Source organism: Pogoniulus pusillus, chromosome Z, assembly GCF_015220805.1.
Source record: "Pogoniulus pusillus isolate bPogPus1 chromosome Z, bPogPus1.pri, whole genome shotgun sequence".
NCBI lineage: Eukaryota > Metazoa > Chordata > Aves > Piciformes > Lybiidae > Pogoniulus > Pogoniulus pusillus.
Window position 1 is genome coordinate 9,891,235 of NC_087309.1, and position 25,761 is coordinate 9,916,995.

At 40.8% G+C, this 25,761-nt stretch overlaps 1 protein-coding gene across 1 annotated transcript in view; it reads right to left on the bottom strand.

Annotated features, from left to right (window-relative positions):
• Positions 1-19,893, bottom strand: part of SPEF2 (sperm flagellar 2) — an 88,090-nt gene extending 68,197 nt beyond the window's left edge. The window contains exons 1-8 of the mRNA XM_064140864.1: positions 19,823-19,893; positions 18,966-19,068; positions 12,616-12,868; positions 10,875-11,045; positions 10,593-10,733; positions 9,404-9,483; positions 8,336-8,552; positions 617-805 (exon numbers count right to left, since the gene is read on the bottom strand). Coding sequence (XP_063996934.1) covers positions 617-805; positions 8,336-8,552; positions 9,404-9,483; positions 10,593-10,733; positions 10,875-11,045; positions 12,616-12,868; positions 18,966-19,068; positions 19,823-19,880 — 1,212 coding nt within the window. The 5' untranslated portion in view covers positions 19,881-19,893. The remainder of the gene's footprint in view (positions 1-616; positions 806-8,335; positions 8,553-9,403; positions 9,484-10,592; positions 10,734-10,874; positions 11,046-12,615; positions 12,869-18,965; positions 19,069-19,822) is intronic.
• Positions 19,894-25,761: the final 5,868 nt, after the last annotated feature.

Genomic DNA, 25,761 nt, shown 5'->3' on the forward strand with positions numbered 1-25,761 from the left:
TATGGGAACAAGAAAGTAAACATTAGATAACACTTTTGCCATTTTGTCTTCACTTTCTGGCTGGCTGCGGACTGAGCTACATCTCCCTAACCTCACTGCCACTAACCTTGCTTCTTAACCTCTTGGCTGAACCTCTATTCTTCCTTGGAACTGGGGTAAGGTTGAGAGGGTAAGGGGGAAGGTGCAGGGGTGGTTGAGAGCCCCTCCTGGGGACTCAGGTTTCTGGGAGGGGAGTTGTGTTTCTGTATTGTTTTTACCTTGCATATTTTTGTATATTTCTGTCTATAACTGTATATACTGTAAGTAACTGCTTGTATATTGTGCTAGCTGTAAATAAATAGCTTCATTTATATTCCCAGAGTCTGACTGAGTTAGCTGGGGTACCCTCTAAAATGTGGGGGGGGCAGATAACAGCCAAACCACCACACAAAGTTAGACTTTAAGATGCTCAGCTTATCCCTTACTAACATAATCATAAGTCTGAGCCTCAATAATAGAATCTATTTGTCATTAAACCACACTTGCCCTAGAAAAGTCTTAAACCTTAAATTCTATTTTATAAAAGGAAGGTATTGTGTCAGTCCTGCAGCATTTCAAGGAGCAAATATTCTTTTACCAATTCTCTGTCAAGAGCTTCCTGGAACTCCTTCAGCCTCCTTTCTTCAAATTGTTTTTCTCTGAAAATTCTGTTTTGCCTTAACACCTCCTTTTCATGTCGAACGTGCATGAGCTGAACAGCAATCCTCCGCTCCTGCTGAGATTGTCTCATTAGCCTGTAAATAAGTTGCTCCTCCCTGTATGCCTCCTAAAAGTTAAAAAATAATAGTGTTAAGCACAGTTTATGAACTACTTCATAGACAACTCATCAGTATCATATGAGAAATATAAATGGAGTCATGCAACAGCATTTACTTGTGCATTTAACACGTAACTCGGGAACAGTACACATAATCTATTTACAAGTACTATTTTTTAAAGTATAAAAGATCTGCAGAACTGCAAAAGTGAATTTTAAATATGTAATGCTCAGCACAAATACATTTGTTCAGTTCAACTCTGTTTTAGCTTGGATATTTTCTGTGTGCAAAGAAACTTCAGCCTATTTCAAGTAGTTGCTTCTGTATGTAAAGATACAGCATTTCCTCAAATCAACTTATCCCTGCTCTTCATCAGTCCCCATTCTCAGCTATACCCTGCTGGATCCTTGCCCAGTCTATTCCTCTACAGTTTTGAACTTGTTTCCTCCTTCTTGGAATTCCTTGATTGATGAGACTGGGAATATGAGGAAGCATTCAGAACAGGAAAATAAAAGACTTCTAGAATTACAGAACCATAGAATCATTTCATTTGGAAAGGATCTTTAAGATCACTAAGTCCAACCATTACCTAACTTCTCCAAAACTGGTGATAAACCATGTCCCTTAATACCACAACTGTGTGTCATTTAAGCACCTCCAGAAAGATGACAGTTCAACCATCAGCCTGGGGAGGCTATTCCAGTGAAGAAGTTTCTTCTGATATCCAACCTAAATATCCCCTGCAACTTGAGGCCACTTTCTCTCATTTGACCACTTCTTACTAGGGTAAAGGAGACCAACACCCACCTCACTACAACCACCTTCCAGGTAACTATAGAGAGTAGTAAGGTTCTCACCTCAGCCTCCTTTTCTCCAAACTAAGCAAATACAGTTCCCTCAGCCACTTCTCATGAGACATATTCTCTAGGTAACAGTTTTAGTGTTCTCATTAGGACATGAAGAGAGTCCTCTATTCAGTACTATCAAAAGTAATTCTAAACCATTGCTTAAAGCATGATCGATGTGCACAGACACTTTGAAGGTATGCACTGTTACTTTTCAAAGTTCTTGTCAAAACTTAATGGTATATCCTTCACAGTCCAGAGCTACTTCAGTTCTAAGCAAAAGCACTGGCTTGCTTTGGAAGTCTCACTGTCAAATATCACTCCTACAGCAGAATTTTAGAGGAAATTTCTGATTTGCTAGACACTTTTTCTAGATGCAGCTAAACTGCTATAAAATGTATTCAAGTGTAAGGACCTAAACTGTGAACTAATCTGAAGATTTCAAATTCATTTTTGTAAGAACAGAGGAACATGTGAAGTCACTAAGAACATCAAAATCAGACCAAAAACAAAGTATGACTTCTATTTTCTTTTAGCCTGTCACTGTCCGTGACAGAAAGGGCAGATCACATTCTGTTCTGAATATATTATATAACTGAACATAATTTCAGTTATAAATGAAAAAAGTAAACTTCTCTACATCTAGAACTCTTCAAAGTCTTCAAAAAGGCCTAAGTCTGCACTACACAATGCAAGCAGGACATCTGTAACAGTTTTCCAACACAAAGCTGCAAAACATAGCCATTTTAAATACAGTAATAAGAACAACACATTTCTAATCTGGATATTTAATGCTGATATTAGAAGCTGTCAATATTTTTCAAACCAAAGTTCCCATATTTTTAAGTTCCTTTCCCTTTACAATTGCAGGGAATAAACTACATTCCAATTAAATACTGGTGACTTGAAAAGACTAAGCCAATATAAAAATCCCTCAACATATTGCTCATTTTAGCCACTCCCCATTCCTAGCACTGAATCTCATGAAATTGCACACTAGTTCTAATGGCAGAGAAGCCATCATCTCAGGCTTTAATCCCACAGTATTTCATGTGCACGCAATATTCTATCTCTAAAAAGCTTACCACAAAATGAGGATCTTTTGAAAGTGTTTTGGGTTGTACTCGATTTTTTACAGTTTGTACATTATTTTTCTTTATATAGAACTATCACCATGCATACAACAGAATATAACATAGTAATAACTGTATAGACACTTTGTGATAAAATTTTCCAATAGCACTGATTTAATAAACAGTTAATTTGTCCATTTGTCATCTACATTTATGAAGTCAAAACAAGAAAAGGACAAAAAACAATAAAATAGTCTGAGAAGGGGGCTCAGGGGGGACCTTATTGCTCTCTACAACTACCTGCCTCTCCCAGGCATCCAGTAATAGAACAAGAGAACACAATCTCAAACAGTACCAGGGCAGGTTTAGACTGGACATTAGGAAGAAGTTCTATGTGGAAAGAGCGATTGGCACTGCAATGGGCTGCCTGGGGAGATAGCAGTCACCATCCCTGGAGGTGTTTAAGAGAAGGCTGGATGAGGCACTCAGTGCCATGGTTTAGTTAATTAGAAGTGTTAGGCAATAGGATGGACTCAAAGATCCTAGAGGTCTTTTCTAACCTGGCTAATTCTGTGATTTCTGTGACAGATGCCCTTTGCAGCCTTTCTTCCATCCACAGACTTAGTATTTCATTGATTTCAAAGAAGAGTAAAGATGCAAAGACTTTGCTCTTTATTACAAGTACATAACCTTCATTGGTTTCTTTAGTTGCAACTGCTTATCCTCCATCATGAATTAGTACAGCTCTAAGTATTCCAGCAGAAGAAAATGGATTTTCAAATCCTAACTCATGGGGCACTGAAGGAAACTATCCTAGCAGAGCAGCCATTTGTCATTTCCAACCACCAACTATGTGGTGCAAACAGTTGGCCCAGGGAGAAATCAAAGCATCTCCTCTAGTGTGAAAGGATAATATATGGCTTTTTTTTTTTCCAGTTTACCTCCTTGAAACAACAGTGGCATCCAGTGGCCAAACCACTAATGTGTTTATGTTTCACGTACTTATAATTATTATATCACATTTTTCTGTTTTCCTGTTTCCTTGTTCAATGGACATAGAAACGAAACAATTCTATGCTGTTATGTAGTGATAAGATTTATGACCAAAACTTGCAGTTCATCAAACATAAAATATTTTAGCCTCACAAGAAATAATTTAGTAACAACTAATTTCCCTCTTGCTTTCATCTTCTCAATTTATTGCTGATAACTCCTTCCTCCTGGTAAATTTTTACACTCAGAGAGAAAAAATCTGAACAGAGCATTTAAAAATAACAAGCACCTAGAACAAGAACTATGTTGAAATGGTGGAGATCAAAGATGTGGTTGTGATGAACCTGTCTTACTGTCATACACTTTTCACTCCTGCCTATGAAAACAATAACTGGCATCACTCTGCACTACATGCAGAGTGTCACGTAATTCTAAAGTATTTTTCTTCCCAGGATCTAACATGTAGTGCACCAAAACTCAAACATTTGAACAGTATTCTTGTAATAGAAGTCTATACATATGGATATAAACTACTCTGGGATAAAAATCATTTGACTCTAAATGATCATGTGACCAAGTTTTATCATAGTATCACAGTATCACCAAGGTTGGAAGAGACCTCATAGGTCATCAAGTCCAACCCTTTACCACAGAGATCAAGGCTAGACCATGGCACCAAGTGCCACGTCCAATCCTGCCTTGAAAAGCTCCAGGGACAGCGACTCCACCACCTCCCCAGGCAGCCCATTCCAGTGTCCAATGACTCTCTCAGTGAAGAACTTTCTCCTCACCTATTCCTGCAGTCTGCTACTTCTGGGCTTTTTTTATTTTTTTCTTCCTAGAAGTTAGGAACATTGTTTTTACTTTTGCCTTGCTTATTCTACAGCCCTGTCTGACCTCCTCAACAGCACTGTTGCTTTGCTGGCTTAGAGCTGCAATAACCACCAAATGCCCAGAGGTTGTACTGGGGTGTGCTAGGGCTGCCACAAATGCTTGCAGGTAAAGAGGAAGTTTCAGGACTTCAGTGATTTCAGCCAGCTGGGTTGCAAAACTTCTTTATGACCTATGCATGACATAAATGTCAAAGACAGGATACATGGATAGACATAGGTACATACATAAGCCACTACAGGTATCTTCCATAGAATACAGGTCTGGGACAGATATTGAGAACTCATCTAATTTCTGAATACTTACTCCCCCAAAATTAATTTAAGCAACCCACAAAACATCTCCAGACACTAAGACACCAATGCATAAACAATGAAACAAATAAATAAATGCATACTTATGATTTTTAGAGATGCCACACATCCAAACTGCTATTATTATGCAACAGCAGTGCAGACAAGCTCAGCTACACTGGGCTTAAGACAAATGATCTATGCTAATGTGGTGGTTTGGGTGTTAGCTGCCTGCCACACGCCCCCCCTCCCCTACACACACACTCTTTGGAAATCACCCAGACTAGACTCAGCCAGCTCTGAAAATTTGAATGAAGCTTTTATTTACAGCTTAGCAGAATATACAAGCAGATATTTACAGTATATACAGTTATATACAGAGATACACAAGTTAAAAGAAACACAACCCCTCCCAGAAACCTGAGTCCCCAGGAGGGGCTCCCAACCACCCTTCTACCTTTTCCCACCCCTCAACCTTACCCCAGACGTTGCCTTGTGCCCCAAGGAAGAAGGGAGGGTTGGCCAGGGGGATTAGGGAGCAAGTGGATTAATCAGAGACACGGAGGGTGAGGTCAGAGAGAAAAATGCAACCCAGAGCTCAGACAGAGAGCAACTCCCTTATCTATGTTTGGCTTCTCATTCTTATACATCTCAGCAAGCCTATGAGTGAAGCAGACATCACCCTTTGTTTCTGTTTCACAGCCTGTGATCTAATCCTCACCAAAACATTCTGTCTAGCTTCAAACTAGCACACCTAAGGACTCATAATGCAATACTAAGGTAAGAAATAACTAGAAATTGTAAAATTCCAGTAAGTTAAAGGGTTCTGTTTTGACACAACCATTATGAAAGACAAGATCTGTGAAGTCAGTAACCCAAGAGCTGCTTCTCGAATAAGTAGTGGTGAGGAGAAATCTAAAAAGCCTTGTACTGTGCAGACAGGATTCAAAGGGGGAGAAGCTGTGTCCTGGAGTCCTGTGTACCCCTAAATTCCTCTCCCTCTGTGGCTTGAATGGGAGAGGAAAAGTCGCCTGTTTCCGCCCCCCCGCCCCGGCCTTGCCCTGCAGGTGTGAAGGGGGTGAGCAGGGACCCTTCCAGCACCACGCAGTGCCCGCACTGGAATCGGGCTAGGATTGGCTGTATCCTTCACGCCTAAGGAAGTGGTAACTCTGCTCTTTGTCTAGAGAGGGTATAAATATTGGGGGCTTCCCACCTTTGGGGTTCCCACCTTGGAGTTCCTTCCTGCCTGGACGTTCGTGCCTGCCTCAGAGTTCTCCCCCCCCTTTCACCTGGCCTGGATACAGAAAGCGCTTCAAAGGACTGCTACAGCCATTAAGGTCAATTGTGAAATCCTAACAACTCTTAACGACCCTCCTGCAGCTGCTGAAAGGGAACAGAGGGACGGGCCACACGAGAAAGTCAGCCTGATCGTGAGTTATTTTGGCTCAGCTTTATTATTAAGTGGGAAACGCTATTCATTAACAGCTAAAGCCTTTTCCAACTTCTGACTTCCAAAATAGTCAGATTATCGATGGCATCCCTGTAGATATTCTCAAACAAGCTGAATCTGGTAATTAAACTAAATTAATTTCTGTATATATAGTTTTGGGGGAGGGTTTTTGGGAAAATAAGACAACTCTATTTTTGTATAAAAAATCCTGACTCGGCCACATTAATTCCCTGCCTCCGCAACAAGCTGCAACATATATTTTTAGACACAACACAGACATTCTTTAAAGACACATCTTCCATTTCACAGAATCACAGACTGTCAGGGGCTGGAAGGGACCTCAGAAGCTTATCCAGTCAAACCTCCCTGCCAGAGCAGGATCACCTATAACAGATCACACAGGAATGTGTCTAGGCACATTCTGAGTATCTCCAGGGAGGGAGACTCCACAACAGTATCACAGTATCATCAGGGTTGGAAGAGACCTCACAGATCATCAAGTCCAACCCTTTACCACAGAGCTCAAGGCTAGACCATGGCACCAAGTGCCACGTCCAACCTTGCCTTGAACAGCTCCAGGGACGGCGACTCCACCACCTCCCCGGGCAGCCCATTCCAGTGTCCAATGACTCTCTCAGTGAAGAACTTTCTCCTCACCTCCAGCCTAAATCTCCCCTGGTGCAGCCTGAGGCTGTGTCCTATCATTCTGGCGCTGGCCACCTGAGAGAAGAGAGCAACCTCTTCCTGGCCACAGCCACTCCTCAGGTAGTTGCAGACAGCAATAAGGTCACCCCTGAGCCTCCTCTTCTCCAGGCTAAACAATCCCAGCTCCCTCAGCCTCTCCTCATAACCTCCCCGGGCAGCCTGTTCCAGTGTTTTGCCATCTTCACAGGGAAAAAAATCCTGTTTAAATGAAACTTTCTATGCCTCAGCTTTCAGACATTGATCCTTGTCCTATTACAGGACATCACCAAGAAAAGCCTGGCTCCATCCTCCTGGCATTCACCATTTTCATCAGGTATCAAAAGTAAAAGCTTTGATCTGCAAAGTAACTGTTTTACTTCTTCACACTAGCAACATAACTTCAGAACCAATCCACTCCATATCAATGACTTCACATAACATATTTGTAAACACAAGTTTCTTAATAAGTATCTTATACAGAACCAGTATACATTTGCTAATTCAAAGTTCAGCCTTAGCTCTGATGCCTTCATTTGATCCTTTATGACTTAAAAGGACGAAGTATGACATAAAGGCAGCAAGAAAGCATAGACAGTGTTCCCTATTTGTTTTGGTCCTAATTTAAATTTCCCAGAGACTCAAATATAGTTGATAGAACCAATAACAATTTATAGGATGCCCTTCCCTTTTCCTCTTTCTTTCCCAAAGAAAAGGAATTGGATGGAGAGAGAAGAAAGGTAAGCACACCCAAATAAATAATCTCACTGTGATTTGGAAGTTAAAAGATTAAAAGTTTAACAATAAATAAAAGGTATACGAGGTAGGGAAGTTACAAAAATACAGGGAAGGGAAAACAAGATACAAAATATGTAAACATACAACCAGATTTGATGGCAATGGGTTTTGTCTGCCTGGTGGGTGATGGCCACATTGTAAAACAAAGAGCATCAGGAAACAGGAATGGTGATCACTGGTGAGCAGTAAGGCAGAAGAGAGAGAGAAAGAGAATAGGAAGTCCCCCTGCTTCTATGGATCTTAGACAGGAAGGGCGAGTGGGCTAAACCACCACACCTGGAAGTGTTCAGACCCACCCCTGGGGAGGGGTCAAGGCCACCTGGGGTCAGGTTCAAGACCACTCCCCCAGGAGGTTAACACTGTATACTATTTTTCAAGGAAGGGCAAAGGCTGACAAAAAAGTTACATTTTCTCCAAATTTTGTTAATCTCTCCAAGATTACTGTTTTATATCTGTAAGTGAATTTTTAGTTTACTAATTGTGCACAGGTTACAACTTCAGCTTACTGTCTCACCTCTTCAGCTTCATGTGCCTTTATCTGTTCCATTATCATTTTCCGACGTCTCTTTTCTCGTCGCTCTCTGGAAAATGTATCTTCCTCCAAACGTTTCTTAATTTTCCCTATATATCCATCATCTGAATAAATACTCAACAGATCAGTTGTTGTCTGTGCTGTATTTTCTAGAGTTGTCGCTTGCAACTTCTGTGTTTGCAATGATTCTTGTGTATCACTGGTTAAAAAGATTAAAAAGATCAGACTTCACAGGAATGATGATTCCTAGTGCTGTTCTCATACAGATTCATGTATAGTTATATGAAAGTCTGATGAACATACAACAGCACCCTTTGTGGACACCATGGCTACTTCTTAATGCTCTTGTGCCCCACAATTACCAACAAGAAAGTCAATTAGTTTCTTTGCTGATATGAAGCCAAATTCTACATAAACAGGAATTTAGAATGGCTTACAGAATATCAAAGAAAGACGGGCTACTCTACACTATATCCACAAACTGAGTGCAGTTTAGTACAGGCTGGTTGCACACAGAAGTACTCATAGCAGCATGGATGAGTACCACCTAAGTGTTGCATACAGCATATGCATAACATACAGCATAAAGATGAGCAAATGGCTTATCACTAAAAATGACTATTACTTTATACACAATTAAATCAACATACAGATAAATCTAAGAGGAAAGATTACTTCCTGATATTTTCTTTGAAATATGTTACTCTGTATGTACATCCACAACTACTTCCATCTCTCTGCAAGTCAAAATGATCTTTCAGAATCAATGACTGACATAAACAAAGTAGAATAGATGCACTTTGTGTCATTTCTTGCTGCCTACATGGCAGAAAAGGAAAGAAGCCTAAGCCATCCCTAGTATAACTAAAGCTAAAGTAAAAACAGCGTAACAATTCTGGAGCTGGAATATTTGCAGTGCTAGTGCCACAAGCTTTCCAAGGATAAACATAGTTTAGACTAAATAAGCCATTACATTATCCTCATGTACAAATAAATGGCACCTGAGCTGAGAAACTGCCTAATCTTAACAATCTAATACCCAAATCTTACCTGTCAGTGACTTGGCCATGTACTGCAAAGGCATTTCTTGCCATAGACTTCTCAAATTTTTTTATCTCTTTGTACATGTCCTGAAGTAATAACACAAGATTTAATGCTTCTTTTGTATTTCTAAAGCACCTTAAGAAGTTTCAGCAGATAAAGCATTAGGGAATTACTTTTATGTTCTATCAGTACAACAGAAATGTTGACATTGAAAATACTTGAAGCATCAGCTAGATGAATAAAAATGGCAAGATTATTTCTCTCTACCTTTCATTTTCTTCCCCTCTTCCTTTTTCCTAGCTATGCCTATGTCCATCAGCCAGAAAATCCTCAAGTTTTTCTTCTGTTCATTTTGCAAGATCATTCTGATTTTGCATAGGACTCTAGCAGTTTATACATTTCCCACTGTTCAGGAATTTGAAATGAGATATTCTCAATGATTATCTAATTAAGATTTAGTAGTTGAATTTAACCATGATAGTTACTCAAGCATCTGTGTCCCTACACTCTACAGGGTGCTGGGCAACGTTATCTAGACCCTGCTTTTCACAACGACGTTTGGACCAGATGCTCCTTGAGGTGTCTTCCAGACTGGTATTCTGTGATTATGATAATAAGGTTTAAATGCATCTATCATTATTGTGCAATTGTAAAAAACTGGTATATTTGCACTCTTGATGACAATACAACCCATGAACTGTAAGAGTACTACCCTAGTACTCTTCATCATTAAGCAATAATAATTTTTATCTTTTTTTTTATTGCCAATGTCATTATCTTGTGGTCTGATTGAGGACTATCATCAATTTCAGCTATTACTAACATTTTCAATAGAGCAGATATTTTAATAGTGTGTTACAGAAGAGTTCAGAATTACAGTGCAAAACATCGTGCAAAAAATAGAAATGAAACAATGCTTTTATCTCACATATTCTGCACAGTAGACTAGAAGTTAAAATGCTGTCAGCAATTTAGTACCTGCTTATGGCACTTAATTTAACAACTATTTTTTTTACATTGAAACATTAATTTGCTAAGTAATAAATGCAGAATCATAACCATAAATATTTAGCCCAATTTTTGACAGCTGTGTGTAGTATATCAAGTGCAATATTTGCAAATGTGAACGTTTCCAGAAATCATGTACTTTGCACATTCGTTACATTAACATTGAAAGAATATAGATGAGAGTTACCTCTGCTTCTTTTTTCTTCTTTAAGGATTGTTTGGCTTCCACAGCTTTTGTAGTGTGACTTGGTGGTGGCTTTGGACTCTGTATAACGGCTGCTTGTATCCTGGCCATTATTTCATTTTGTCTTCTTTTTCCTATGTGATCCTGAATATTCAACATTTTGTATTCAGATAATTGAGTTGAAACAAAATACACCACATGGCCCTAATAGACTGCCCATAGATCTATGAAGTAAATGCAATTAAGCCATGGAGTGAATACAGTCTATAATAGGTAAGTAGTCACCTTTTCATTGTATTGGGCTCTTTGTTCCTCTTGGAGCTTCTGAAATTTCTGCTGTTCTGCAATTTGCCTACGAGCGATCTTATCTTCTAGCACTTTAGGTTTTATTTTTAAATGCTCTGAAATCTGTTGCAGTTGCAAATCATGGTGACATGACATTAGAGTTTTCAAATGCTAAAATTAAACAACGGAAGAGTCAGAAACAGTTAAGAAGAATATTTAAATATTATCATTTTGCAATAGTAATTTCAAGCTGTGTTTTCCTGTGTTAACATACACAGAACACCTAACTATGGTCAAATATTTTTCAGAAGCTCCACCAAAAGAAGTGTGCAGAACCCGAATGACACCAAACTTTGTTTAATTTGGAGAGGAGACTCGGAAGCAACCTCACTGCTGTCTACTGTCTCCTGAGGAAAAGAACAGGAGAAGGAGGTGCTCATCTCTTCTCCTTGGGATCCAGTGACAGGACACATGGGAACAGTTCAAAACTGCACCAGAGGAAGCTTAGGCCAGCCATCAGGAATTATTTGTTTATAGAGAGGGTGGCGAAACACTGAAACAGGCTTCCCAGAGAGGTGGTCAACACCCCCGGCCTGTTAGTGTTTCAGAGGCATTTGGAAAATGCCCTTAATAACATGCTTTAAGTTTTGGTCAGCCCTGAATGGGAACACAGCTGGATTACATGGTCAATTTAAATCCCTGTGAACTGAAAGTATTCTATTCTGTTCTACCTTAAACACAAAAAAATCCACTTAAACATAAGGAAAAAGCCCAACTGCAACAGCAATTAGCAGTTTGCCCAGACACGCTGAAATCTCCATCTTAGAACAAAGTCCTGAGCAACCTGCTCTATCTGATATTGCTTACAGCAGGTAGATTAAGTGACCTCCAGAAACCACTTCCAACCCATATTATTCTACAATTCAAATGCCATTTTGAACTCATCTACTGACAGGAGAAACTTGCTTTATCTTCTTTAAGCCTATAGGTGAAGGAATGTCTCAGCTGTTGGTACTGTTCTTCCATTTGTTGGTACAACTTCCTGCTTGTAAACTATTATTCAGAGTGTGACAAGAAATATCATGATGTAAAGCTTCTTAAAAGATTGCTCATCCTGACAACAACTTATTGGCTGCACATGCTTAACAGTACTGATGAAGATAAGAACATCATTAACAGAAACTGCTGCATCAATATTGACTTCCTTAGGATACTCTCATTTTCCTCTGTGAATTGCTCTTTGTATTACTTAGCACGCAGTAATTGCAGGCTACAGTGTAATATAACTACATGGAGAGATGTGCAACAGAAGGATCCAAACCACTGTGACACAAAGCTCAAAACATTCATAAATACGTTTCCTGCAGTGGAAATTAGTGTAAGTTGTTACTTAGACTGCAAGCAGTCTGCAATATCTACTGACCAAACAACAGCTGCTGAACAACTACTATCTTTTGCTGATATATGTATTTTAAGTCTGCAGAATGCTTAAAAGCAGAGCACGTAACACAGAATGATCTAACACAACACAGACAATCAATATCCTTATGTGTCACAGATAAACTTACTAATCCCACAGTCTATATATAACATAACTGAGGATTACCTCTTTTCCATGCTCTGGGGGTTGAATAATAGATTTAAAAGTGGAGAGGGGAAGCATACAATATGGTTGCAAAGCACATGGAAATATCCTACCTTTTTTCCCACATATTTACACAAAACAGGCATAGTCAGTTACCTCCTGATATAAAACACTTTCAATGGATTTAACCTTTGCAGTTGCTGCAGATCTTGTTGCTTCCACAGATCCTCCAGTGTTCTTGGCTTTTCTCTTTTTCTCTAAAGCAACATACAATTCATATAAAAGCTTTGTTACAGCCCCATGCTGTCCTGTCATGATGTCTTGGGCCACATTCTCATTAAACTGCACACCAAGGAGGTAAAGCGTGGGCTCCAGGCGAGAAAAATTGTTAAGTTTTGCATTTGCAACCCTATATGATTAAAAACAACAAAACCAACAACAATTACAACACAAACTAATTTTCAATAAGCGGCAATAAGAATGGCTGTGACATTTACCTTGTACCAGGATAACAGGGAATAAAAGCCACAGAGGACTTCCTTAAAGTAATGCAATAAAGATTTGGGCTTAGGTTTTACACTGCAGTATCTGTACCTGTGTTGGTCTACTAGGCATAGCTTTTGCAAAAAATAGGGAGCACCAAGTTACATAAATCTTGATACATGCAGACACAAAATCCATCTGAAAACAAAAGCTTACTCCTAGTTGCAACTAATTGTATCCCATCCACAAAAAAATACAGTTAGAATGAATATTCTGTACTAACTGTATCAATCCATTTGAGGTCTAACCAGCCAAGACATGGAAATTATTTTTTGAAAAAGGTTATGTGATCTATTAACCTTCAAAACACTTTGTCATATTTCTTCTCCAATAAAAAGAAATGGGCATATGAGCTGGAGTTGCGTTGAAACCAAAGACTATGTCCTCAACAACCAATTTACATTCAAAATAGATATGCAGGCCAAAACTCAGTAACAATAAACTACCACTGTTTCACAATTTCATTCCACAAATCTGTAATCCCATAAACTTCTTTTCCTTAATAGAACACACAAAATATTCGAAGTATTATTTTATAGCTATTAAGTAAGAGTAGGCAGGTATAGGTTCTTGCAGGATGTCTGGATTATTCAATAACTATTGCACAGTATTAATTCGTTTAATACAGAGGATAAATGTCTTAGAATTGAGAAAACGTGTCAATTCTTGACAGTTGGCCAAAAAAAATACAAGGAAAGAAAAAAAAATGGAAATAATCAAATTATCTTTACAAAGTCATGGAATACCACAGTAAGGAACACCACACACAGTCTTCCTCCCTCTCATACACTAGGTGATTCCAGAACTTAGTAAGTGTCAGGGACTTTCATAGAATCATAGAATCAACCAGGTTGGAAGAGACCTCCAAGATCAGCCAGTCCAACCTAGCACCCAGCCCTGGCCAATCAACTAGACCATGGCACTAAGTGCCTCATCCAGGCTTTTCTTGAAGACCTCAAAGGACAGTGCCTCCACCACCTCCCTGGGCAGCCCATTCCAATGCCAATCACTCTGGGAAGAACTTCCTCCTCACATCCAGCCTATACTTTCCCTGGCACAGCTTGAGGCTGTGTCCCCTTGTTCTATTGCTGGTTGCCTGGGAGAAGAGGCCAATCTCCACCTGGCTACAATGTCCCTTCAGGTAGGTCCCTTTCACTGGACCTGCTCAAATACTTCGTTGTCTTTTGTGCACTGCTGAGTCCCAAACTAGAAATGACACTCCAGATGTGGTCTCACAGGAGCCACACCTTCTTAATGTGGTCCTGGATATTGTTGGCCTTCTTTGCCACAAAGGTACATTGCTGGCTCATGGTCAACCTGCTCTCTTCTAGGCCCCCCCAGGCATTTCTCTGTAAATGCGCCTTTCGAGATGGTCGGCCCCTAGATGGTACTAAATGCATGGGGTTCCCCAATGTCACAAAGAAAACTCTGAGATCGAGTAAAAGAGATTCCAGAGCCATGAGAATAATTATAAAAAAATATAGAAGCACAATTTGTGTTTTCTTCAATGCAAGTAGCTTGTTTCCACTGGGTCTTACGCACCAGTTAGTGGTAGGCTCCTGTTCTCTCTAGCCTTCCTTTTGCTGTGGAGATACTTGTAAAAGCCCTTCTGGCTGACTTCTGTGCCCCTCACTAGCTTCGGGTCCTAAGGAGTATTAGTTTTCCTAAAGCCTTCTCTGCATACTCAGACACTGTCTCCGTGCTCTATCTGGGTCACCTAACTCCGCTTTCACATTTTCCATTCTTCCTTTTTATGTTTAAGTTTTGTCTCTAGCACCTTATTCTTCCAGGCGTGCCTCCTGCTATCTCTGCCCAATTTTATTCACACTGAGACGCATTATTCTTGGAGGCAATGATGCCTTGAAGAAAATAAAGAAATTAAAACAAACAAACAAACAAACAGTAAGCTGTCTTGAATTTCTCTTCTCTCCACAATCATTTTACAAAAGATTGTTCCAAGCACATCTCTGAATAAGCCAAAATCTTTCTCCTTAAGGCTAGGGTTGTGATGCTGTCATTTAGCTTGTTCGCTTCTCAGTTATGACCTCAAATATCTAAAGGTTACTGCAGTCAATGCTGCATTCAGTCTTCCTCTTTTTGTACATACTAGTTTTAGCAGAACATCTCCTCTCCAGATCCTCAGTCATGTTTCTCATGAGGTTACCATCAATGCATACCAGTAATCTTCTGAATTGCTTTTGCTTCCACCTGAATCGTGGTGAAGGGGCTGAAGCCCCAAAACTGAGGCCTCCCTATGCCTCTACATGCCTGGACATGTTTTTCTGTCAGGACCTATGGCAGTAAACAGCTTGTGTAACATACACACGCCCAGTCCGTGTACCCCTGGGGTCCGACCAGGTGATCCCCTAATTGGGAGGGTCCAGGCAAACAGCTCCTGCCTATTAAGGTAAGGTTTGGCTTACTGCCAACCTGATTGGTCACTTTAGATGGCCAAATGAGCCATGAATCTCAGCTCAGAGTCTATAAAGAGAGGTGCAAAGGAGCACCATGTGCTCAGAGTGTTCAGAGGTTCAGATTTAGCTGTTCAAGCTCAGCTCTCTGATCCACATAGCAGCCCTGACCTGCTTGCAAGGCCTAGACACAGGATCGGGCCCTCACTTACTTGCATGCTCACTGAGGCTCAGTCCTCTTCCTTTGATCTCAAGGCGCAGTGAAGCTGTCTGCGAACCCTTTGGAAGCAGAGCACATTCACGCCTGCACTTGATACATATATGGGGAGCCGATAGCCCCCAAGCTGAGAGCCAACCGGGCATACCAGCCTGCTATCTCAATTAATCTGCGGAGCTCAAGTCTCCCTGCAGCCTGGCACACACTGCATGCCTGCTGCTCTGGCATGGAGGATCAGGTCAGCAGACCTTCCTGATTGTCTGCAAACCCACAAACACAGCCTGCTAGCTGTGAGAAGACTGCGCCAGAAGCTGCACAGACAAATCCTTCTCCTGCACCTGGGAATCCTGCCAGCTGATCATCCCCAGACACGCAGCATCCAGAAGCAGCAGCATCGAGGCAGAGACCACTTCACACCAGGAGAGAAGGTCAGAGAAATCCTGTTTACCCCAGAGACTGGGAACACTTATTCCCCTGCAAGCCAGGAAGATTCCGCCTTCACAAAGACCTGGACACACTGGGCACGCTGTGACACAACCCCGGGGCGGTGATTATTAATATTTAAGGCCAACACATTTAAATAAGCTTTAATTCCTTTGTGAAATAAGGTACCTCTGTCTTAGAGCAGACACAGTTTCAGCCCTTGCTGGGCTAACAGTATAGTTGTTAAGAGGCATTAAGCCTAAGGTAATCTTTCTCTCTGTCTATAGTTGATAATTTGATAATTAATAATCCAATCCCTGTGAATATATCATATCCTAACTGTTTTCATAAATGTGCAATAGAACTTGATTACACAGTGGTTGGGGGAGGCAAATTTGTAAATATTAATTTTAATAAATAATTATATAAAAAATTAACACTGCCTCAAATTAATTTCTCACCTCCTCCTAATAAGGGAGACTTAGAGAAACCCCCCTCCACAACAGCCTGGTGGTCTTTCTCTTTGTCATAGGTTGAGTTGAATTTGCTGCAATTCATGACATGCTCATGTTACGCCAGCTTCAAAATTGGAAGTGCTGGACCTTAAAGTTCAGATTGCAATATGAGAAGCTTCCTGTTCCATTTGGTTTTCGTTTTCTCAATTTGGGATGTTGTTCTTTCCCACTGGGATGTCAGCAGGATGGGGAGGGGTAGGGGGTTACCTCACCAGCTTCTGCTACTGCTTTTGTGCATTTTGCTGCACTTATTCTGCAAATAGGCTAAGGTAATTTTGCATTGTATTATCTCTTTTTTCTTATCAGAGCTCTATTTCAACGCTTTATCTCAACCCAGAGTTTTGTGGTGTTTTTAGTGTTACTTTCTCTCACTTCTGTGTTGAAGGACAACGGGCAGTTAACCCATTACACTCCTGCAAAGTGTATCAGCTTGCTTAAGGTTTCCTGTTCCGATTGACCATTGTGAAAACGAGAGTTCTTCCAGTTGTCTCAAGAAAACCTTTTGTACTGCTTCCAGATCGAGTAGTCTGTTCCACAGTCACCGCAAGATCACTTGGGATGGTCTTCCCTCTAATCCTAACCCATAAGACCTTAACTGGTCATAATCCGCTCTGAGGCAGAGCACCACGCATTTCCTCTCTCACATAACAGGCAATAGCTTCTACTCACTTTCCCAGATTAACCATGCTAAGAAATGCTACAGCCACTGTAGCACTCCAGTTGTGTCACACACCCCACTACCTCCCTGTGATAGGACCATAGCTGCACACAGGCCTCTAATTCCTCTGTCCCTTCCCCATGACGCACACATTAGTATACAAGCACTTCAGAGAGGTGGGTAGCTATGGTGCTAAGGGGCATGGTCTGCCACCACATTTGGCAGAGTTAGACTGGTTGGACTTGATAATCTTCAAGACCTCTGCCTGCTTCTCCACCAGCATAGCTGTGGGTTGCAAATCTTGTATCTGCAGTGTTTCTGAAAAGATTCAGTCCATCTCCTTTTCATTATTTGTGTGACTGAACAGACTACTGGACTCCTTCTGCAGCAGCTTGACTTAGTGACACAGATTCTCTACAAGCACACACTTCTGCAGGCAAAGTCAAAAACTCTTCCTGTCCCTGGCTAAGAAAAGACTCTGGTCATTCCCCACAGCCCAAGACACGGGGAATTGTGTCATTTCTTTAGAGAGCAACCTGAGTTGAGGCCTTTGACATTGAGTAGCTGCGCCAGTGGATACTGGGATGCCCTTTCAAGAATCACCACCTTTGATGAGCACACATATAGTATCCCAGTAGAGTGCCTATCCTTTTCTTGCACCTTTTGAAATGCATCTTCCCTAGTTAGAAATCATCTAAAGACAAAAGCTCAGAACTTTCTTCCATTAAGGAGTTGACAGAACTTGTTAGAATTTGCTAGAGCTTGTTAGAAGTAAGAGCCTCCTGAAGCTACCCTTTTCCTGCAACATCAGGAGGCACCCAAACATTCTTCTAAGGTTTAGCAGAGGTTCTCCTGCAGTACAATAAATTCCTGAGAGACCTCAAAGTCCAAGAAGCAAAGAGTAAACACTACTGTGAAAAACCTGCTGCGTCTTGTTGGCTGCCTTTGTTAGCTGTCCTCCAGCTGCTCTCTTACAAATTGTTCAGACTTGGAGAGAAAAGTCCAGAGATGTGCAAAAAAAAAACCAAAAAAACAAACCCCAAGAAATCCCAACAACATAAAAAAGATGTTCTGGAGAAAAAGGAAAAAGAGGTACAGCCTGGCACTTTTGATAAACATGTGCATCTAGAACTGCATCACAGAATCACAGCATCCACAAGGTTGGAAGAGACCTCCAACATCATCTAGTCCAACCTAGCACCCAGACCTATTCAGTCAACTAGACGATGGCACTAAGTGCCTCAGCCAGGCTTTGCATGAACACCTCCAGGGACGGCGACTCCACCACCTCCCTGGGCAGCCCATTCCAATGGCAAATCCCTCCTCTGTCTGTGACGAACTTCCTTCTAACATCCAACCTATACCTCCCACGGCACAACTTGAGACTGTGTCCCCTTGTTCTGTTGCTGGTTGCCTGGCAGAAGAGACCAACCCCACCTGGCTACAGCCTCCCTTCAGGTAGTTGCAGACAGCAGTGAGGTCATCCCTGAGCCTCTTATTCTCCACGATAACAACCCCAGTTTCCTCAGCCTCGCCTCACACGGCTTGGCATATATCTGCACAAGATTTTTTAACCTCCTGTTTTTCTTCACTGTTGACATAAGTAGCTGTTGAGTTACAGATTTATCAAATCTTGATAAATTCCTAATGTCTTTCCCACGCTTTATTAGCAAATCCTAACTGAAAAGCAAATATTTAGTCTGATTTCTGTAAAAGATATGTTATTCATATGTACTAACCTGCTCTGTGAAAACTGATTAAAGTCATCTTGAAGACCATACTTGTGCAGAAGTTCTCCTAAGAGGTAGCCAGTAGAAAATTCTTCTGAAAATGATCCTGGAACTTAGTTTGGGTTTTTTGTTGTTGTTGGTTGGAGGTTTTTTGGTTTGGTTTGGTTTTTTTCAAGAAAGAAAAAAAAATCATACATTAACATTAATAGAACTCATTTTTTTAAACAAAACCAAGTTCAAACTTTATTAAAAATTCTGTATCATTTTATAACAAATATCTTCCAGTAACTAACTTTCAAGTCACAAATAAATCTCCTTTCTGTGCAGTTATTTGCCAACATAAGCTTCAGACTGTGATTTAATTTTCATTTAAAAGGCAAATATTGCCATAATTGCCATGAAGATCACGGCAATATCTATAGAGGAAGAATTGCTACATCTTCTATTCAAAATGTGAAAGAAAATAAAGTTAAATGTAACGTGCTTCTCCTCTACACAAAGTTGCTTCCACGCAGAAAATAAATGCTTTTCCAAACCAGCACAACGCCTACCACTCACAACGAGGCACTGCTTTTGGAGTCCTTATTAGTTGTTGAAGCCTAAGCTCTTCGTATCTCCTGAGAGCCTTTGCGCTTTGAGGGTAGCCGACTTCACTTAGAAAATTACCAGTTTGAACAAGAAGGTTTAAAATGTACCTGAGGAGGTATGTGGACGCGAAGAAGCGGGAGGGTTGGTCGATAGGGCAAAGCAGGAGTTGAGCTCTCTGGACTCCCTCTATCCCCCAGTGCGGCGGCAGTCCCCCAGACAAACAGGGACTTCTGTCTCACCTCGACTCCCTGCCGCCTCCGAGTGACATCCCCACTCACCTACGGTCCGGGAGAGCTTCACCTCCTTGTTCAGCCACTCGCATAAAATCTCCGACATGGCAGGCGGCGGCGGCGGCCCTCGCAACCGCCGGGCGCCGCGCCCCGTTGCCACGACGACGGGACGCGGTGAGCGCGCGGCGGGAGGGCCCTGCCGGCGGAGCGCCGGCCGGGGCCGCCACAGCCCTGGGGCGCATGCGCCGCGGCGGGACGGGGCAGCGGGTGTGGCCGGGGCGGGGCAGACCAGGAGGAAGGTGAGCGCGCCGCGAGGAGGGGCGCGTGCCTGCCGCCGCGGCCGCCGGCGGGGCTGCGCCCCGGGCCCTTGTGCTGCCCGAGCGCTCTCCTTTGGCGGGGCCGCAAGGCGTGGAGCGGGCGAGCACGGGGCTGGCTGTGGGCTGAGGCAGGGGAGGGTGAGCGGAGTTTGTCGCTGTGGGAAGGCTGCAGGGTGCTTCTAGTTGCAGGTGATCGGTGTCGCCTGTAGCTCAGCGTGCCTTTCGGTGGCCCTTCTGCCGTCTTCCGTGAGGTCTGCCACTGTGTGTTGGCGGTGCGGGGCAGCTGCCGTTCCAGCCGTGCTCCCTGCTGGCCCCAGGCGCCTTCTCCCGGCCGCGTGGCCGCATGTCTGGCTGCTTGTCTAATAGGTGTTTAAATCACTACTTAACCGTTCCACCCCGACTTTGCGGGCTTCTTGCAGAATTTGCTGTTGTGCCAGCGCAGGTGGCACAGGGCAGGACAGGGCAGAAGAATCGTAGGCGGACAAAGTCTGGCACGAAAAAAGAAAAAACAATCCACAGTATTTACCCAAATCACTTCACCTAGTGGCACAAACTACTGTTTTGCCGCCGTAATGAAAGGGGGAGGGAGAGCTAAATCTCTTGGGAAAAAAAGGCTTTGCCAGTTTAGAAGTGCGCCACACATTTACAAGGGTGTTTCTCAACTCTTGAGAAAGTCTCAGAGGCATTCATGTGCCAGTACAGCTGCTCATGTGGCTTTGCAGTAAACCAGTGTGGGGATTTGAGCCTGGTTTCAAATAAGCCTCACTGATTTTTGCTCTGCTTTGCCTTGGCGTTGGGTGATGACACTGAAATAATCGTGTGTGGCTTTGGTGCCGTGCTCGGAAGAGCGTGTTACAGAGGTGTAGAAAGAGGGGATGCCTACATCTGGAAAACAAGGGTGTACACCATGGGAATTTAAATAGGCCTTTTCCATTAAAAGATCCCTAATGCATTTAGTGAGGTTTTCAAGTACTTTTCAGTGCAGTACAGAGTCATAAAGGGTTATTTAATCTAGAAAAGACAGGGAACAAGAGGATGTAATGGTTAGTGACAGACTGACAACAAAATAACCATGGTTTTCCAAGGCAACAGTGATTCGTAGATGGCATAAACAACATGGCATTTTATGGATTCTGTTCCTCTCTAAGTCTTTATATTAAATCTTTCTGCTTTTACTGGGTGTGCTTTAAATTGAATTAGATTACCACTTTGTAAGAGCAAATGTGTCGCTGGCCAGTAATTTATATCTTGAGAGGGTCACTGCAGAAGTACTGGTGCATGACTAAATCAAGCAACAGGAGATTTCAAAAGAGAAATACTTTCAGGGCAGATATTTAAATTAATCTTTATATCCTTTCAAAGACTTAAAGAGGTTTTTTCTGTGTGCGTGATTGAAGTCACAAAAGTACTCTCGTGAATGACAAAATGTTACACCTTTCTTTTTTTTTCCACCCAATTGTAATGTTTGCAATGGGAGTATCTACCACCACAGTGTGTTTCTGGTATGTAAGTGCAAAGAACAACTCTATTTTAGCTTCATCATATAATTTTTCGTCAACTCCAAAATTAAAGTACATATATTTATATGTAAGTAGCCTCATGTTGCAGTAAGTAGTCATGAACAGAAATTTTATGCTGATTTTAAAATGTAACCAGAATGCACTACATTAGAACTCCTTTTCATATCATTACTGACTTTCAGAACTTTTTATGGAATAAGTTCAAGTTCATAATCAAAATTCAAGTTCCTTATCATAGTCAGTAGATTTCTAAACAGCTAATCTTGTTTAAAGATAGAATTGGTTGTTTATCTGCAGAATTACAGTACTCCAAAGCTGAGAGGTTGAAATTCTTTCATACTTCAATAATCTGCTCTTTCATCTAAGTCTGTCTTAGCTCATATCAAATTAATGTGCCTTTCTTGCAGAGTAGTGATGGAATAATGTAGTAACCATTTTTTTCATTCTTTCCCTAAATTTAAGAACTTGGAAGGATTTCTGTGAAAGCTGATTACAGAAAGTGTTCAAAAGACAATACTTGGCAAACAAGGTAACTGTTTCCATAATCCTACCCTTTCTGAAAACACCAATATGTTTAGATAATAAGGTTATTTATTTTGGAACTCTGTTAATTTCCTACTTCTTCATAAGAATTCCAATGGGAATGTCCTGGAAATCACAAATTAATTTTCTACAGATCACTGTACTTACGATAACGTAGCTTTTAGATACTAATTCTAGGCTGTGGAATGCATTGGAATTTTCCATCAAAGCTGTGTTGTTTACATCCATCTTCCTGTGGACTTGTTTTCAAAGAGGAGAGAATTGTGTGTAGGTTGTATTTTTAATGGTCAAAGGAATAGAAGACGTCAAAAAGCAACCTATTGAGTATTAAAATTGAAGTGCTAGGGATTATCTGTTACATCTCTTCCTTTTTGCCCTCATGAAGGAAACAGCGTGTGTGAAGAGCAAAATAAAAGATCTTATGACTTAATCAAGCCTATAGCTTTTGAGGATATTAGTTTTTATAATATGGACATAATACTGGTATGCATAAAGAATAAGAGGGCAAAATCTAATTTAAACATTTATCCAAGTACAGTCAAAATGCTTTGTTTAAAAGAGGGAGTTAATTAGGAGGAGTGATTTAATCTTAGTACAACTGAGATTAAGAAAAGTCAAATGGAAATTTACCTGAGTTCTTGAACTGCATTTAGATTGAAGCCATGCACACAGTAATAGCACTAAAGTGGCAGAGTAATTAAAGAATGTCTGAGCTTAGGAGTTTCCTTCTTTTTGCACCAGAATTCGTTGCTGCATCTCTAAGATTGTTTATAAAGATACTTAAAGTAGGATCTTTGTAATTGTATGTTCTTACTGTTTCTTTGCCTTTTACCAGTCCTAGGAAGTTACAAAGAGGCTAAAACGTTTACACTTCTCATAGTATTTCTTTTCCACTTCCACCTACTAATTTGATTTTTTGTTTAGTTTTTAATTCCCTCTAGTATGCTCAAATGATAACATCTTTGAAACATAGTTTCAGCTATATTAATCCTGCACAGATAATGCTCTTCCTGCTACTACTGGATCCTCATGTCTATACTGAGGACAGGAGAGGAATAAACTGAAATCCCACTATGATCTTTCTACAGCTGTTTGTTCTACAGCTGCGTCTTTCAGTTCCATTTCCTCTGCTGACATTTAGAACATCACAACTCTGGGAGTCTGTCCTGAGTCGTACCTTGGTTTTCTGTGTTGCCAAAAGACAACAGCTGTATTGATTCAGACTTCTCGTTTGTCCAGTTTCTTGTCTCCAACACTTCAATAACAAATGCTGAGGAAGATAACATGTACTAAAATGCCCAATAAAACATTGTCCCAGCCACGGCTGATTATGGTAACTGACTTTGTGTATTCGTATAAGCTAGTATGATTATCTTTTCCTTCCATGAACATATGCAAACAGTTTCAAATCTGTGTGTTTAACATTGACAGTGATCTCTGGTATGGAGTCCTATAGGTTCATCTGGTTCTATGTGAACAAATTATATTGCTCTTCATTATGTGAAGAAGTACACTGTTCTATGTATTTCAAAGCTACGTTTCTCTGCTCACTGCTTTCAGCCTTCTGTTATTTTTAAACAAAGACATCTGACTTGCAGGTTGAACAGAGTTTCAAGTGCTATCTTGCTCTCAATAGGTGTATAGTACTTGGTTTTGACATGTACATTTGCTGCTCTGTACTTTCCCATTCCCTGTTTTGTGGTAGGAGAGTTGTGTCTCGGAGATAGGTGGTTCTTATAGCATATTCTGCTCTTTTTATTTTCATGTACGTTTGCTGCTCTTTACTTTCCCATTCCCTGTTTTGGGGTAGGAGAGTTGTGTGTCTGGAGATAGGTGGTTCTTACAGCATATTCTGCTCTGTTTTATATTCTATGAAGAATGCTGGGATGTAAGTGTGCTGTACAAGTACTGTAAGAAAAAAATACTTTTAAAGTAACTGTACAGCAAACAATCATCAATGCCAGTTTGATGTGACTGCATCCGACAACTGCAGTTACTGCTTAAGTAGCCCTTTTTAACTGCGTTTAAACACCAATGAGAATGTATGATGCAGTCTAGAAAACTACAGGTACATTATGCACAGAAAAAATACTGTAACTGGATGCATTGTTTTATGTACTGCAAACTGGGTTATTAGCATGTGGGTTCAACTTGAACCCAGTAAATTACTGGGAAAGATGAGAGCAAGAGAAGTCCAGAGAGATTCTAACACTGAAGAAGAAACTGGACAGAATGCTTCCAGTATAAGGAACAAGTGTAGTGCTGTTACTGCCAGATATTTTGATTATTGTCCTTCAAGTAAGGAAGATAATTTAACCTGTTCCGCAGACCCATAGCTCACTTACTGTACCTAAGACAATACAGTTCTGTTTAGCTCAGTTACAGCACTTTCACAATTAAAACAAAGGTCTGATTTTTTTTTTCCTGGAATGATAAATTGGTATCTTCAGTATGATGTGTTTCTCAGGAATCACTGTCTACTTGTTACAGGTTGAGTTTTAATCTGCCTCATGCCAGCTTCAAAAAGAAAGTACTGGCATGGAGCAAAGTACTGCGGAGCTTGAAGTTCAGATTGTAACATGAGAGGCTTCCTGTTACGGTTGCTGCTTTTGGGTTCTGGATTTTGGGTGTTGCCTTTATTGCAAGGATGGTGGCAATAGGGATGTGAAGAAAAGTTCTTGGCCAAGGCAAGGAGATTGGAGCTAGATCATTTTTAAGGGCCCTTCCAACCCACACCATTCTACGATTCTAGCATATTAAATGATTGAAACTGAGTTATGTTAGATTATAGTGATTACAGTAACATAATAATACACAATAATATTTTAATATCACATAATGTAATCCTATAATATAATAATAATATTGCTTTTATGCTGATTTTTTGTGCACTTTGCTGCAGTTTCCCTGCAAGTAGGCTAAGATAGCTAATTGTGCCTTGTATTATTAGTTAAGGTAGTTGTGCATTTATGTAGTACTAAACTCTGCTCTTACTTTATCTCAACCTGGAGTTCTCTTTCTGTGTTTTACTTTTTTGTTGTTTCTGTGTTGGGGAAAACAGACAAGTTAACCCATTCACAGAGTTTAGCCTGTTACACCTAAGGCAGACTGTTTCATAGCCATTTGAGGAATAAATGAGCATCAAAACAGTAAGAGTTGAGTGTAAGTGATGGAAATAAAGAACCAAACTGCCTGACAGAATGAAAATTCACATCAGGAAAATAAAAGGAAGTAGAAAGCTCAACAGAGCTTATTTCTGAATGATTAGTGTTAAGGACACAGTAAATTACAGGAATGTTAAGAGATGGAAAGTTAAGAGACCGGCATGTAGATACAGCTTTAAGCAAGTGCATAAGACAAAAGATTGGAGAATTAAGGACTTCTTATTTTAAACAAGTCATTTTGATGCCATCAAGTTTGTTCATTTTTTAACCATCTCATTCTTTTTAATAGTATCTTTTCTATTACTGATTTTGTGAATATCTGCATGGTAAATACTTTTCCATTGTAAAGATGGAGATTCTGGGATATGGACTGTGATCCTTAGCAGGACACTAGGAGCAATTGGGAAGGCAGTAGGCAAGAGATAAGAAATGCTGAAGATTAG